At 41.6% G+C, this 17726-nt stretch overlaps 1 protein-coding gene across 4 annotated transcripts in view; it reads left to right on the top strand.

The window, feature by feature from the left end:
- CDH9 (cadherin 9) overlaps window positions 1-17726 on the top strand; it is a 132918-nt gene that overhangs the window by 90883 nt on the left and 24309 nt on the right. For 2 of the 4 annotated variants that reach the window (XM_054984648.1, XM_054984647.1), the window contains exons 5-8: window positions 3767-3954; window positions 6886-7139; window positions 12692-12828; window positions 16161-16282. In XM_054984648.1, the coding sequence (XP_054840623.1) occupies window positions 3767-3954; window positions 6886-7139; window positions 12692-12828; window positions 16161-16282 (701 nt within the window). Of the gene's footprint in view, window positions 1-3766; window positions 3955-6885; window positions 7140-12691; window positions 12829-16160; window positions 16298-17726 lie in introns of all 4 variants that reach the window. The other 2 variants (XM_054984646.1, XM_054984649.1) reach the window with 2 other exon arrangements.

The raw sequence follows: 17726 nt of genomic DNA, 5'->3' as shown, positions 1-17726 counted from the left end.
CCTGGTTCTTCTTATACCCACCCGCTTTGGTGTCATTTATCCTTCCCTACCATTTATTCTATGGCAGCCCCCCCTCCAACTGGAGGATTTTTTTTTTGTTTTTAATTAGCAGTAGGCATATTGTTATAACAGTATAACAGCCAATCAGATTCTCTGAATTCCTAACTTCCCCTTCTTTTTTTGAAAAAAAGGTAATTCCCAGCATCTTTTGTTATGGAGATATGCTTTTCCCCTTATATCTGTGAAAAGAAAGGGGGCAGAGACTCACTTTCTAAAATGAAAGGTGGGAATTCAGATAATCTTCTAGATTGTTACCATATATTGAATTCTGAAATGTATCATAAAGTATATGATCAATAGACCTGCAAAATGGAGCTAGGGACAATTGGGGGGATGTCTCTAAAATCTGAAGGAAGCTCCAGGTTTGCAGAAAAATCTGAAACCTTTTTTTTTAAAAAAATACACTGCAGAAATAGAACTACCTCAAATAATGTTAACAAATCCTGTTTCCTTTTTTAAAAAAAACTCACCATTTTGAAAGCTGCTAGGCGACCCCAACAATATTGCTGAGCCTTCCAAGTCTTGGTTTCTATAAAGCAAAAACCCTGGGGGTGGGGATGGATGGGGAGGACTTGGAGGCCAAAACAACCCTGGGAAAGGTCCTGTTCCCCCTCCCCTCTTATGTCCTTTGCTGGAGAAGTCTCACCAGAAACCCAAACAACTTGTCCCAGCGTGGCCACCATGCAATCTGGCTAGACTTTTCCCAGGGAGACATTGTTAGGAGGAGAGAAGGTGGGAAAGATGAAGGCAGGAGGACCGATAAAGGTAGGTTGTCTAGTGGGCAGGAAGGAGATAAAAAAGCAGGAAAAAAATAGAGGCTATGGAAGATGCCGGGGAAGGGGGAAAGGAAATAGGGGAGAGTGGATACCGAGCAAAATGAGATGCCCCTCATATGTCCTTACGTGGTTTGTAATGTTATACTACAACAATATGTCAATTGCTATTTTTTTAAAAAAATAAGAAGCTGAGAATGCTTCCTGGAGACTGGAGCAGGGAACATGCAAGAAAAACGGCCACTGTGCCATATTGGCAGCCCTAGCAGCAACAAGGAAACTTTACAAGCTCACTACTGTGTGTGTGTGTGTGAATCATCTACGTTTAGTATGTTAAAAGCAGGCAATAAATGTGTCTTGTGCACTGACTTAACTGGAGGTACAGCTCCACATCTCCCCCTAAAGGGTCCTTTTTCAAACTTTCTTCCTAGATCCAACGCTTGTACAGTACAAGTTATACCAAATAGCTTGTTTTAACGTAAAAAACATATACTTTTTAAAAATTCAAAATGTGTCCCTTTTTTTTACATTGACATTTTATCAGATTTCTTTTGTGTTGGCATGCATTTGCCAACATCGATTTAAAGCTGTTTCAGTATTGTCTCTTGCCAATTGAAATTCAGGCTCTAATGCCGTTGTGATTACACGGTATTGCTTTTGTTTATTGACTGCGGGAGCACAACTTTAATTAGGTTCTTGGTCCAAACGCGAGTAGGAAAAAATATATATTTAAAATTTCTTTTCTTCAGTACTCTTATGCTGCATCTGATACAAGGCTATGGACTGGTTCACATAGGAAGGAGAATGAGGTGACAGAATGCTGCCCTGGAAGAATGAATTATGCCGCTTCAGAATTTTGCAATGCTACCCCCTATGCTCAAACCAACACATCAAACAAAGATGGAGTGTAGTCTAGATTCTCTTTCCATGTTGTTGTTTTTTTACATGAAGTGATATACACAGCTGGAGTCCACCACTGTCCTCTGAAGAGGTGTTGTTCATTCTATCATCTCTTCATTCCACTATCTTATCCTCCTCCATTTGATAACTGAATGAACAGCCTTTCTGTACATGAAAGAGACTGAGGTGGTACAATCAAGTGGCAGAATTCTGACTGTACCATATCTGATTATGGGCTTACCCCATCCCACAGTATCCCCCCCCAAACTTTAATTAATATGCTTTCATAAGCCTTTTAAAACTCCTCAAAACCCAGAAAGAGGCAGCTTAATCTGCTTTCTCAATTATTGAATTCCACAAAGAAGGGGTAACTACTGAAAAGGGCCATCATCTTGGAGCCAAACTACAAGTGACACCTGACACAGGTTGGACACTTGTCAGCTTCCCTCAAGATTTGATGTGAAATGTAGGTGTCCAGGTCTTGCAGCTTGGCTCTCCATTTAATTGAAGTTTACAGAGTGGCAGTCTATGGGAGGGAGAACATGTGGTCAGGAGGGGAGTGCAGGCATTGGGCTCTCGCCAGGCCCCCCCCCTTCCCCTTTGTTGTGTGTGTGTGGTGGGGGAGGGGGCTTTCTGTAAACTTCAATTAAATGGAGATCCAGGCTGTAAGACCAAGATGCCTACATTTCTCATCAAAACTTGAGATAAGCTGACAAGTGTCCAACCTGTGTCAGGCATCACTTGTAGCTTGGCTCTTGGAATAGGGTTGCCCACTTCTGGTTGGAACTTGGAGTTCTTCTGAAACTACAACTGATCTCCAAACTACACAGATCAGTTCCCCAGGAGAAAACAGCTACTTTGGGGGGGGGGGTGGACTATCAGCCATTATTCCCTGCTGAGGTACTTCCCCTCCCCAAACCCACCCTCCTTAGGCTCCACCCCCAAATCAGCCCAAATTTCACAACCCAGAGTTGGCAACCTTACCTTGTAACTTCCTGGAGCAGTCAAAGCAGTCCTGTTCATGAGGACAGAGCCTATGTATGCCCAATGTGTTTGTGCACAGTGATATTGTACTCATTCTCCAGGAATCATATTTAAGCAGAAACCAGGGCCAGCACGCTTGTTCCTCTATCCCATTCCCCCTCTACATATATATATATATTTCATCTGAATGCGTCAGCTGCAGTAAATGGAAATGTATTTGTAGGCAAAGCAGTAGAGAGTGCTGATTAGGTTCCTCGGAAGGGAATCTCGGTCAAGCCAAATGTTTTCAGGTTTTGTCAATAGACAAAAAATGTTGCATGCTATTTTAAAATTAAATTGTTACACTCCAGATTCTAATTTGAGCTTGTGTATCCCACTGCTTGCACATAGGGCACCCTCTTGTGTTGAGATGTAAAATCCACACACACACGTTCAGTGCCAAAAACTGCCTGATCAATGCTTGTCAGGAAGAAATGTGGCACCCTGTTGAGAAAATCTGCTGATTTTATTGAAGCCCTTTTAACTTGCCTTGAAAATTCCCACAGAAGTTTTGCCCAGACAGAAGTCTCCCAAGTGAACTCTGATGTTACTTGAGGCCAAATTCAGTGGCAATTCTACCTTTCGTATCCATCCAGTTTCCAAAGTTGCATAAACTAAAGTTGTTGAGTTTTTTTTGTAAATCTAACTTTCAATCATACAAGAAATAATAATGCTACTAGATAGTGGAATAAACCACTGCAGGATTGCTGTATTGTTTATAACTGAAGTGCTACAAAGTTGATAAGAAACACAGTTTCTAAGAGACATTTGAAGTACCTTTTTTTTAAAAAAAAATCTTTTGACAAGAAGCTCCTACCTTGGTTTTCAAGTTTATTGGTGACTAATGGTGCTTTTCTTTAAGTGCCTCAGATCCCAAGGCGATTATAGAAACATGCTTTCTTATTTTTTTCAAAGGCTTTTTATTATTTATAGAGATGAAACACCTGCCTACAAATAAGTGCACGCATACACATACACACAATTCTTGTGTTTGTTTGTTTGTTTCCCAGGCACATATCAGCTCAGCTCTTTGGAGTCGGCACCTCTTGGGACTTCACTTGGCAGAATAAAAGCCAATGACCCAGATGTGGGTGAAAACGCTGAGATTGAGTACAGCATTGCTGATGGGGAAGGAGCGGACATGTTTGATATCATCACTGACAAGGACACACAGGAAGGGATTATAACTGTCAAAAAGGTTTATTTCTCCTCCTTCTCTCTCTCTCTTTTTTAATTGAAATTAGCACTCCAGATCTTACGTTTCTTTCTGAGGTGGGAGGGAAGAGAAAGTTTCTTGAGGGGTCAACTGAAGAGAAACTAACACATTAGGCCTGCTCTTCTTCTTTTTCTTCTTCAGGTAACTGTTAAACTTCAAACCATGTGGGGTTTTGCTGGGGAGGGGGTGTTTTTAATATGTTGGTACACTTTAAGGGATATTCTCGATGGCTCTGATCTGTCAGATACACTCAAACATTTCTGCATGATCATTTTCGAAAGAAGGCTATGAAAATCCTGTTGAGAGAGGGTGGCTTACTTTATAAAGCCACTCACCAGCTGAAATCTGTGCAGATGAGCTTGTAAAGAAGTGTTCGATGTTTTCCTAAAGATAGAAGGTTCAGGAACCTCCTCTCATAAGCAGTTTGTGTAGATAACCCTTGGGCTGCTCATGATGAGGCAATCCTACTAAATGGAACTCTGACAACAAGTATGAAAACCCCAAGGTTTTAGTCTTATTTCACTTTGGTAAGCTACGTAGTGACCCATTACAGACATAAAAACAAAACTATGGTTTAATTAGATGCCTTATGGTTAGTACAATAGATCACTCAGTTCACTAACGATGCAATCCTAGGCAGAGTTACACCTTTCTAAACAAGTTGACTTCATGTGTACAACTCTGCTTAGGACTGCACTATAACTTATATGGAGCAAGAGGAAATTAATGGTTATGAACTGAGAGTCTCTCCACGTGAGGCATCTTACAAGGGGGTGCTCAAGTGTAGGGAGATGCAGTGTTAGTGGGGAAGCGTAGTTTTAAAAGACAGAGCCAAAGGCTCTGTCAATTTCACCTCTCTACACAGAGCCGCCAGAGATCACTCCTAAGAGGGTTTGTTAATTTCACCTTCACCTTCCGGAAGCCTCTATCAATTTCACCTCCCCTTTGGGGAGGCGAAGGTAAAATTAACAAACCCTCTGAGGAGCGGTCTCTGCTGGCTGTATCTTTTAAAACAACCCTTAAACTACCCTACCCTTTTTCCCTAATCATTAATGAAGACTTTAATTATTCATTCAAAGTCCCTTTATAAATAATCCTACGCTGAAACACTAACATGAATTGAGATACTTTTTAAACATCTGAGCTTGCAAAATAGCCTACTCTTTATAAGAACTGGCATGATATTGCCTTTTAAATTGCTTCAAAGTTGAGATATATTTAAAATGATCATTCCAAACTTGGGAAGGTTTCTCTCAAATGAGAATTTCTGACTGACGTATCTTTAGCACTAATTGTTTCAAGAGTAGTCATTTAGAATGGGTGTCATTCTGAGTCAGATCAACAATAATTTCGCCATTGATTTTAGTGGGATGCAGCTTGCATCTAATTGTGCATGCAAAATTTAGCATCTTTCAGCAGTTTCCAGTGAGATGAAAGAATGATTAGTATTGATTAATGGAAAACAACAGTAGCACCCCTCCCCCAATATAACAGTCACATACAATATTAAATAAATAGGGAATCTGCTTTAGAATTGTCATTGTTTCAGATTTCCTTATTTCAGCTGTGCTCCAAAGCTCACTCATTTGGAAGTAAGTCTCTTTGATTTCAACAGAGCTTCCTACAAAATAAATATATTTTGGAATTTGAGGAATTAGGATTACAAGCCATCTGGTGACAACCTCAGAAGCTTTTTGGGACAGGGCATGGTGACATTGTGGCAAAGAATGCCACAATGTGGTCATTTCCACACATCCTGACACTCACGTAATGAGGCATCTTCATGATGCAATTTCTGACATCATCACACCACGGAAATGGGATCGTGGTGCGATGACATCAGTGATCGTGCCATGAAGACACCCTAGTTACATAAGTGTTATGTGATGTTAGGATGTGCGGAAATGGCCTGTCTCTTCTAGTTACGTGCCTATAAGTAGGGTTGCCAACTTCCAGGTGGGGTCTAGATACCTCCAGGAATTACAACTGATCTCCAGACTATAGAAATCTTGAAAAAGCTCCCATATTTAGAGCTCAAAAATTCACTCTGATATATCAGAGATGGGAATGCATTTTTCCAACAGAGAGGACACACACCGTCTAACACTTCCTAATAAGAAAAGTTTGAAAACACGAAATATTTTACTTAGCTAGCTCTGTCAAAATGAAATTTTCCTCACAATAGCAGCTAGCATTTCATTTTTCTATAGAATAACGCAAGGTACGGGGGCAGGAGGGTATGTCCAGAAATCTGAGACATACTGGAAGAGTGAAGCAGTAGCAGCCAGGAATATATGTTTTTATAACATGAACAACATATGTAGTGGTATGAAAACTGACCAAGTCAGATTTCATTCTTTGGCCAAGGCTTGGGGAGGGAGGAATCAACAGAATGTATCGATGCTTGCAGAACACTAGCTGTGTTCAAGGCACAGTGAAAAAACAAGTTTCTGATAATTTTTGTAGAACTCTACTTTAAAAACTCAAGTAGCACATTAATACAATAAAATTTATAGTGCATAAAAATGTAGAAAATATGTAAAAGCTTATGCTTTCCCATGAAGCACCTATTGAAAAAGAAAAAAAATGCATCATTTTCTCTAGCAAATATTAGAACTTCATTGAAAGAAACGGGTTCTGTGTCAAAGATCTCCCAGAGACCTCCCCTCTGTATTATTTAACCATTCATATATATTGCAGGAAGCAATCAAGAAGCTACAGTAGTTAATATATTTTACAACTTACACTTGGGAGAAATAATCATTTACGATTAGTAAAAAAGATGCAGCCTGTAACTATTGATTTGAAAAATCAAAAATTAAAATACTGTTGCTTTAGTCTTCTGAAATCGGCTTGACTTTTTCCCTCTCTGTGTAACATTCTTTTGTTTCTTCTCCCACATTTGCATGCAAGCAATTAGATTTTGAAAAGAAGAATCTCTACACCCTAAAAGTAGAGGCAACCAACACCCATCCGGATCCACGGTTTTTCCATCTGGGACCATTTAAGGATTCAGCTTTTGTTAAAGTTTTTGTGGAAGATGTGGATGAACCACCCGTGTTTAACATGCCTTCTAATTTAATAGAAGTGGATGAAGATGCCAGGGAAGGCAGTATTATTGGACAAGTAGTAGCGCAGGACCCAGATGCAGCAAAGAACGTAATTAAGTAAGTCTCCTTCCATGCACAACACAAAAATAAAAGGCATTAAACATTTACTTGTCTCTTACATTCCGATGTATCTCTAGAAAAGAAGAGTGGCATCAAAGTCTAACACTGACTTGAATGCACTTAGAAGGTTGCAACTCTGCTTAGCATTTCATTGTTTAGTGTAGTTAGCTAAGAATCTAATGTTGGAATCCTATCATTTAAAAAGGTGAGTGGTAAGACAGATTCACATTCTTATTATTGCTATGATTATTCACTCATTAATATTGGTTTTTCTGTTATATTCCACACTTCCTTTGAGTGGCTGACATATAGGCCATTTTCACACTGCTTACTGGCCATGGAACATCGTGCTGAGCTCCCAGAACAACAGTGTCTTCCTAGCATGATTTAGCATGAGAACGACACTTCTCGTGCGAAATCGCACCAGGAAGATACTCTTGTTCCGGGAGCTCGTTGCAATGTTCCGTGGCCGGTAAGCGGTGTGAAAACATCCGTAGTTCCTATGTGGTATTCCAGAAGGAGGGAGGAATTAGTATACAAAATTCCAAGGTTTTCTGTGAGATCACAGAGAGCCAGGCAATGTACTGCTGGGGGCATATTAGCAGCATGTCTGAATGTGAAGGGTGGCCCAGATTTGTCTGGGAGCCCCAGAGTGCCTCTTCTCAGTATCAGGATAGTTTAGACAGTCCAGACTGTTAACTTTCAGCAGTAGAAGGTGGCTCATGACTTCAGATCACATTCTTAGACTTTGGTCCACATACCTTTCACTCTGGATTAATCACAGTGAGGTTGGATCCAAGCATGTCCTACTGCTTGGATCCAGCCTCACTGTGAGATCTGAGATATCTGTTCCTATAGGCAATACATCTTCAAATGTGTTATTTCATAAATCTCACCCTCGATTAACTATTGAGGTCTCTAAACCCACATTGTAGACCTCAGAATTGATCAGGGCAGAGAAGCAGAGCTGAAATGCACAAATGATATTAACTTGTGGGCAAAAAAAGTAGTTTTGAAAAGCACTTGTATAACCCATGAGTTGACTCACATCAGTCAAGCAGAAATATGTGATCCACAATGAACTTCTAAGCAGAGTTACACCCTTCTAAGTCAATGGGCCTAAAAGGGTGTAACTCTTCTTAGTAGTACACAGCCAGTGTATTTTTGAAGGGCTATGGCTGCCAACATACTATACATGCAGTAGGATTTGACTCCAGTGGCACCTTAGAGACTTTAGGTTGGTCTCTAAGGTGTCGCTGGACTTAAACCCTGCTGTTCTATTGCAGACCAACATGGCTATCTACCTGAAGCTATTATACATACTTGCATCCACACACATACCAATCAAACAATAATGGATTGGATAAAATGTGTACCTGGTTATGACAAACAAACCAATTTTCTTTTTCTTATCCTTCTTATAACTCCCAACAGCAGATGCTATTTGAGACAGCAGAGGGGGCATTATATTGTGCACAAATACAAGAATGTTGTATTTCATTGCTGGGGAGAACGATGCATTTTAGTTCAGTGTGGTGACACTGGGGCAAGAAACAAGGGTAAAAAAATGAAGCCTTTGATGCCATGGCTTCTTTAGTTGCCTGCTGTTAACTGTGCAATAAGTATGGGGTGCACTTGCTGCAGGATTTGTAGAACAGAGGACACAATAAATATCAGCGAGCCTCCCTTTGGGAAAATGCAACTGAAATAGGTAAGGGACTTACCAGAATCCAGTGGATAATACTGAAAGGCTTCATGTGAGCAATTGGCTTTGCCACATATGCAAAGAGTCATTTTGTGTCAATGTGTTGTGATCATGTCATTTATGTCATTCATGTACATGCATGTACAGAAGTGAGCATTGTCATGGCACAATTGCATAATACCCCTGGAGTTCTGACATGCATAGCAAGGCCAACTGCATCCTGGAAATTTCCAGGGATATGAGAGCTCACCAGAATCCAGTAAATTCATTTCCAGAAATGGGTTTCAGTAGCCTGAAATGGATTCTGAGGGCGAAGCTACAAGTGACGAATGACACTTGAACGGCAAGTGTATTTCTCCCTGTTCACTTGCCCTCCACTCAATCCACTTGCTGTTCAAGTGTCATTCGTCACTTGTAGCTTGGCCCTGAGATGATTATTGTCAATTCAGCAGTTATTTTAGAAGCATAACCCAGGTCTGCTGAACTTTGTCTCCTGCCTGTCTTTACTAAGAAGAAAATCCTACTACATCTTAAGAGGTCTATAGCACTCCCTTGTGTACAAAGTATATTGCAATTCTGACTTCTTGCCCTTGCAGCAAACCTGAAGGCAGGGGCAGTCTAAGTCAATAGATAATGGGTGCAGCTGCCCCAAGCTCCAGGCCCTGTGCTTGGGGGAGAGGTGACTTCCCTCCCTGCTCAAAGAAGAAGGAAAAGAAGAAGACCAAGCTCTTGCTACTCACACTTGCCCCATCTGGGGCTTGGGCAACAGGCTTCTGGCAGCAGTCGTAGTTCCTGCCCAGCTTGCATGGGCTGAGGGCCACCCCTGGTTTGGCTCCAGGGTGATGGTAGTGACAGTGATACTGGGGCCCTATGCTGGCCTTTTCCGGGCCCCCAAAATCACTAAGATTGCCTGAACTGAAGGTGGATAAGATTTGGAGGAAGGGATGCTGGTGCATCTGTTACATCATATTCTTTCCTGCTATCCAAAATATTTGAATTCTTTCGCATTACTACTTTTGACATTTTCTCTGACACCTGAAAGGCAACACTAACAAAGTTGTCATCCGTGGCTATGTAAATGTTCAATGACAACAGAAGGCATCAGCATATCTGCAAAATGGATTCAGGGACAAAACATCAGTAGTTGTATAGGGAAAGAAAAGGTCCTTTGTTCCTGACATGTTTCAAAACACAGTATTTTGGAAGGGAAGTTGTCTTAACTGTTCTGACAATTACAGACAAAAATCAACGTATTCACCATTCCTATTCTGCCGAAACACATACACATAACTATGCATATGTCAAAAACGATCATTGATGATGTTACCTTAAAACATCAGAATTGTCGAAAGAACAAATAACTCACAAACATCCACATTTACTAATATCCAAGAATTTTCAAAAAGGGATATTTATTTATATAAAATATTTATGCACCTTCTTTTCTCCTATACAACTGAGACCAAAATAAACGACTACAATAAAACCAACAAGGTTTGAATATCAGACTAGGATCCGGTAGACTCAGGTTTGAATCCCTCATTCATCCAATGAAGTTCACCAAGGGGGCTTTAGCCAGTCACGCTGTCTCAGCATAACCTACCTTAGAAGGCTGTTGTGAAGACCAAATGGAGGAGGGGAGAACCATGTTGTAAGCTGCTTTGGGTCCTGATTGGAGAGAAAAATGGGGCATGCATAACTAAACTATTTTAAAAAACTGCCAGACAAAATATAGTTAACTATGCACCTTTAACAGGCCAGTATCCAAAGAGTCTAAATGGCCTGTAAATCCCTAGTTCTTTTCCAATGTCAGGGAACCCCCAAAGCTGTTCTTTAAGGGCTTGCTTTAGCAGCTCTTACAAAAGAGACCTGTGGTGCAGAGCGGTAAGCTGCAATACTGCAGTCCAAGCTCTGCGCAAGACCTGAGTTTGATCTCTGGCAGAAGCCGGGTTCAGGTAGCTGGCTCAAGGTTGATTCAGGCTTCCATCCTTCCGAGGTCTGTAAAATGAGTACCCAGTTTCCTGGGGGTAAGTGTAGATGGCAGGGGAAGACAATGGCAAACCACGCCAAAACAAAATATCTGCCAAGAAAATGTTGTGATGCGACATCCCCCTATGGGTCAGTAATGACTCGGTGCTTGCACAGGGAACTACCTTTACCTTTACAAAATTCCATACAACAAGCCCTTCTGGGAGGCCATTTTGTTTGTTTATTTATTATTTTATTTACTTTGTTTGCATCCCACTCTCCTCCTCCTGACCTCCATTTTATTCCAAAATAAATTGCTTGTACAAAAATTAATTCCTCCAATTATTAGTCAAATGAACATATGTTGCAAGATAAATACAAGGTCAGAGACCAAAAGAATGCAATAAATACAATGAAAAGGATGCAATAAATACAATAAATGTCAATTAATAATAAGGATACAATAAATACAATGAATGTCAATTAGTAATGTGCAAGGTACCAGGACCAATAGCCAATGAACTCAAAAGTAAGTTGGTTTAGAACACAATGTATACAGAAGAACCATGATGATCAAAATAAATGTCCATATGTGGGTGGTACACTGGAAGGCTGAAGGTTCTGATGCAAACACCAACGGGATTATACCTGCATATTATTCCATTTCCCCCGTTTCACAATTCATTGCTTCCTCAGGGCATTAATCTGCAGGAAATTAACATACATTGCAGATAACTACACTCAAAATAACAAAAATTAAACCTCCACAGACATGGTCTTACCAGGTTCCACGCACAAAAGAAAAGAAAAACTAGTCACACTCCAGTGTGACTAGTTTTTCTTTTGTGCGTCAGAACTGCCTATCAGGGTTTGCAGGGATGAGATTGGAGTGCCCATGGCTACAGAATAACCCCTTCCCCCTCCCTCCTCCCTAGCTGTCTTCTCCCATGTAACCAATAGTAACCAGTTTGCAGCTCCATGGTTGGAAGGAAGACCTGCCAATCAAGGTAAGCTGGGCTTCCAGCATGACAGAAGGAGTGCAGACAGAGTTCAGGCATTCCCCCAGCTCTGTTTCCAAGGGAATTGATTGATGGTGCCTGACTGTCTGGCTTCACGAACCGCGGGTGAACGCAACGAACCGGGCTTCCAACAAATGCTGGTTCATTGGCCATGGACCGTCACGAACCATCGGTTCGTGAACAGACAATCAGGTGGTTCATGGTTTTTTTTTTGTTCGTAATGCGGTTCATGCCCATGTGAGTGGGCATGAACCTAGATGTGAGTCTGTTCACTTGCCATTCAAGTGTAATTCGTCACTTGTAGCTTGGCCCTTACATACAATGTATTCTCACTCTTAGCCACTCAGCCAATTCATCACTCATTCAAAAAAGCATTAAAGTTCTCTGCATGTAGGATATGGGATCATAGTTGTTGTAATCCTGTGATTAGAACATTTGCCATTTGTAGGACAAATAGCAGCAATCTTGTTTATTTCTATTTTCGATGTCACATGGCTCATACATGAGCAGATTTTCATTGGTTTTAAAATGTATAAATTGCCACAAAATGCACCCTCTCACTGTCACTTGTCCTGAGAGAAGATTGGATTATTTAAAAGTTAATATAAAAAGGACAACAAAACTAAAACAGTCATTTGGTTTGGTTTTGATTTTTTTAACCCTTTCTTCCTGTTGAATTAATGGAAGAATTAGTAATTTCAGTTCCTGGCTATATAATGTAAAAGGTTTGAGTTCCCAGTCTAAATAAAACATGAAACCAGTATGTTATTTTAAACCTTTGTCAGATATAGAGAAATTTAAACTTTAATGAAGATATAATGATAGAAGATTGTGACGCAAATGCTGTAATTTCACAGATACTCTCTGAATCGGCACACGGATTTGGAGAGAATATTCAGCATCCACTCTGGAAATGGGTCCATTTTCATCTCAAAGACGCTTGACAGAGAAGCAACTCCATGGCACAACCTTACAGTCATAGCAACTGAAATCAGTAAGTCAGAGGTGCATCAGAGTGTTGGTGAGGAAGGGAGTGGTGCACTTTTAAGTGATTCCAAGCTTGATGTCTATTACACAAACATGCAGGAACTATATTTGTGTCAAAACATAATCAACTATATTTGTGTCAAAACCAGCACACTGCAACAAGAAAAGGACAATTGTAAACCAACTGCTTAATATTTTAAAATGTGATCTTTTTAGAACGCAGCAGTTCACACACACACACACACACACACATGCATGCACGTGCACACACACACACACACTTGGAATAATAACTCTGTGGATGTTAACAGAAATTTCTAGCAGACCCTCACAGAACATTGGGTAAGATCCAGGGCTTTTTTTCTGCAGAAATAGGTGGGGGAACTATCTCCCATGGCAACTCCCAGCAGCAGGTGGCACACCCGGCACTACCCGTGCACACATGCAAAGCATATGCGCACTCCGTGACCTCACAATGATGTCACTTCCATTAAGTGATGTCATCATGCAGGGCATGGCCGCCCCACCCCCCGGGAGTGCTCCTGCAAATTGGGCCTGCTCCCCTCTTCTCCCCTTACCTGTCAGCCCTCTATTGCAGGGCCAGCTGTCTCCCTGGCAGCCTGGATCTTGAGTGAGCAGGTAAATTGCTCCAGCAAGGGAGGCCAGTTGGCCAGGCAAGCGAGCGTGCATGCCGCGGCCCACTGCTTCACAGTGGCAGGGGTTGGCATGTGTGCTGCTCAGCTGAGCTGTGGCCTGGCACCTCACCCTGTTCCAGCAGGGGAGGCCAGCTGGCTGGGCAAGCAAGTGCACCACAGCCTGCTGCAAAGCAGCAGCAGGGGCTGGCACATGCAACATTCAGCTGAGCTGCGGCTGGCCAGAGATGAGAGTCCCAACCCTCCTCCCCGACGGAGTGGAGGGGGAGGCACCTGACATGGGTCAGCATGCTGTTCCCCCATTCTTCTGCTGCATGTGTTTCCCCCTACTCACAGGAGCAGGTTTATCTTGGCCATTTCCTCCAGAGTAACTGATCTCTGTCTGGAGATCAGGGGGTGGGGCCACCACCATGTGATCTCTTTGGAGAAGTGCCAGCATGCTGTTCTGGCACATTCTGGCAGGGAAAAAAGCCCTGGCTATATCTATTTTGCTAGGAGTGGTGGCATTTCCCTCCAGTGCAAGAAGATTTATCCCAGAGCAAGAAGATATCTTCCATTAGGGAAAACACCTTGTACTGAGGAAAACACCACTGCTAACTGAACCTAAAGGCTTGAATCTAGAGGTGAAGCAGGCTTCCTCCAATTCTTGCTCCAGAGAAACATTGCTTTCTCTGAAGGAAGACTCCAGTACCTTTGCAGCAACTCCTAAGGCTGTTTCCCAGCTGGTCAAAGTACACTCGAACATAGGGGTTCCAATGTGGGTTCTCTGTGACACCAAAATCCGCAACCATGCAGATAAGCGCACTTTAGACATGGGCACAAAACGGAAAAAAAACTGAAACAAGGGGTTTGTGTTTCATTATGTTTCATAAATCATGACCCATGGATTTTCACGAAATTGACCTGTTTCACGAAACTATTCATTAGTTTCATGATTCATCAAACCACAGGCATTTCAATGGTCCCCTTCACCCAGAGTGATGCCAAACTCGCAGGGAGACTTCAGCAGGTTCTCCTCCTGGAAGCAGCAAGAGTGTAAGCCCTCAAAAGAGCAGAGAAAGAATTGAGAAGACACAAAGACAAGCAAATAAAAAAGGGGGCGGCCTAGGCCCCAGGGCCAGGCTAAGGCCTGAGACTAGGGTGGGGTGGGGTGGGGTGGAGGAAAAAAATCACCCTCACCCAAAAACCTTCCCACAGCAAGGCCAAGAGTGGGAAATAAGAGGCTTCTTTCAATCTCTTTTAAAGCAGCTGCAGCCAAAAGCACAATTCCAAATCCACACTCTCTCTCCCAGCAACAGGTCCTCCCCCTCTGTCTACTAGGACTGAAACACGAGGCAGAGAGAGGTGCCTTTTATTAAAAACACTGACATAGAGCAGAACAGGAGGTCTGTGGTTGGCTGACAGACCTGCCTAACAGGGTTTGGAAGGGTGAGATTGGTGTGCCCATGTCTACAGAAGGCCCACCTCCTTGGTTGCCTAGGGGATTAACCCCCTGCTTCTGGCTGTATAAGGCAGAATGGGAGCTCTCCAGATGGCTAGGAGAGCTGCCAATCAAGGGTAAGTGGGCTATTATTGGGGTTTCCAATGGCAACAAAAGGTCTGGGCCCATTGTTGTCTAAGGAATCAATGGATTGGCGCCAGCCTGTCTGAAATTATGAAACATTCATGAAGTGAACGAAACAGGCCAAAAAGTCATGAATTTCATGGTAACTGTGCCCCCACAAAATGCTGTTTCGCAACACATGAAATGGCCCGTTTTGTGACGAAATTTGCTTCATATTTCAATTTGTGCCCCTGTCTAGCACACTTTGCTTTCATAGTTGCTAATGATGTTATCACAGAAATCCACAGGCTCTAGCAGTTTTCTGGCTGGTATGGGAGCAAACATGAGAATTGCTGCAAGCCCCAGGCTTGGGAGAAAACACATAAAGGGGGTCTTAGCTCTTCTGTCTTTTTTTGCCTTTTTTTGTGGTGATCTGCATAATTTCAGTAGGATCAAAAATATGAGTATATCCACACAAGATTTACTAAGATTATCAGTTGAATCTAGTGGTGCTATGGTTTTAAAGATGTTCATGTTAATTTTCAATTCATATTAAGAAGCTTGCAAAGTACTGACACCTTTTTTTCTTTCCAACAACAATAACAAAACTGTAGAGTGGCAAATATAGATACCAGAACCATAGGGCCAAAGACTTTGACCTTGTACAGAGGTCTGCTGGAGTCTGTAACTCCATTCCATGCACATTTCCATACAACACACTTCCTATGAACATCAAAAATGAATTACTGATAGGTATAGTATTTCAGTGCCAGGACTGAGCTTAGTGTTATTGCACCTTGAGCTTTGGGGCATTTTTTGTATCTCTCACCTATTCCCCTTAAATAAATTATAATAACACTGACTTGTTGACCACTCTGAGTGTGGCTCTAATCTATCTTGAAGAGCAATATATAGGCACAAGGTTGTTGTTGTTGTTATTATTATTGTAAATAAAGTAATATATTAAAAATAATCAGATCCCACCCCCAAAAGTACCAATGGCCATATTATTACCTAGCTTCAAGAAAAATAGGGAGAGTAAAGGGATATTTATAGTAATTTCTATATCTGATCAGGTATAGGGTATGTTATTTGTGCAATATTGTGGTTATGCTGTTACATATTGTCTCTCTTTCATTTCAGGCAACCCCAAACAAAGCACCCAAGCACCCATATTCATTAGGATTTTAGACATAAATGACCACGCACCAGAATTTGACAAGTACTATGAAACATTTGTTTGTGAAAATGCAAAAGCAGGACAGGTAAATGTACACCAGGTGTAGTAAGACCCTGGTATTTGGTTTCTATTGCTTCCTCTCCACCGTTAATTTGTAAATCTATTTAGCGCACCATTGTAGCATCTTTATCCTTTTTTGCTTAGTAGAAAGGTGAAACATATCCAGGAAATCCTAATATTTTCTACTGCACCATGTGCTTTCCCAAAGATTCTGAATAAGAAAAAGGAACATATATTTGCTTGCTTACTTAAACCATTCCTATCCCCCTTCCAAATGCTCAAGGTGGCTTGCAAAGGGAGAAAACATTTCAAAATAAGAAACGTATCGAATTTCAAGAACTACTGTAGTAACAAGAGACAGATACAGAAAGTCACAAATCAATGGCAGCAAGGAAAATTTAAGCAAATAAGGTGGGTTTTAATTGACACGTGAAAGAAAGGCATAGACCATAAATGCTCATTCCATAAATGGGACACCCACCAAAACTAAAAGTGACCCTCCCTGTTCTCACATCTCTAAGATCAGAAGGTGGGAACACCAAGAGCACATCCTCAATGGATGATTTCAGTGAATCTGATGTGTTTTCCCATTAGAGATATCCTTAAAGGGAGCAGGTTTTGTCAGCTCTATTGCATTTAGTGGCAGAGACAAATGCATTGTATAAAACAGGAAACCATGAATTCTGGCCATAAGCCACATTCCACAGAACCTGCCTAGGTCACAACCATCAGCAACAGACATTCCTGCTATCATTACAACACTTTAAAAGAACACTGTCACAACAAACAAGTAAATATTGCTGCTCATAAGAATTCATATTTATGAATTTCTTATGTTGGGTTGATCTGTGTAAACGTGTAGCCAGCCACAGCAAGCACTACTTAAACGGATTAAAACAAACCAACAAGCTGCATTGTGTAAATTGTCATGAATGCTAATCTGAACTGTTTATCAAATCCCATGTAATTTGGTTACAATCAGATTAATGCAAGCTGTTGTGGTGCTTGGAATCGCCAAAGCCAGGAAGACACAATTAAGTAATCCTGAGCAATTGAAGAGGAAATTAGATTATATAACTTCGAATGATATTGGGTAATGGTTGTGAAACTGAATCCAAGACTCAAGTTTTCTTACACAATTTAATGAAGTATATAGCATGGATACTTAGACTACAATCCTAAACAGAGAATAACAAGAAAGGACTCACATGGAGTTGTGGGGGGTGTCTAATTTTCCTCTCCCCCCACTATTTCCTCTTTCTCTTCCCTGAAAGCTCCTATAGTCTCCTCCCTTCCCTGCTTTCTTCTTTTCTTCCAACCCACCACCCAACCAACCTTCCCTCCCATGGCAGCCTCTCCCTGGGAAAATTGGCCAAGTTGTGCAGTCCCAGCTGAGCCTGGCCCAATTGTGCAGAGGGGAACCCATAAGGACTTGTCTGGGGCACTCCCTTTATCCTCTTCCCACACTA

This window comes from Eublepharis macularius, chromosome 7, assembly GCF_028583425.1.
Source record: "Eublepharis macularius isolate TG4126 chromosome 7, MPM_Emac_v1.0, whole genome shotgun sequence".
NCBI classification, from domain to species: domain Eukaryota; kingdom Metazoa; phylum Chordata; class Lepidosauria; order Squamata; family Eublepharidae; genus Eublepharis; species Eublepharis macularius.
This window is presented reverse-complemented; position numbering and strand designations above follow the sequence as displayed.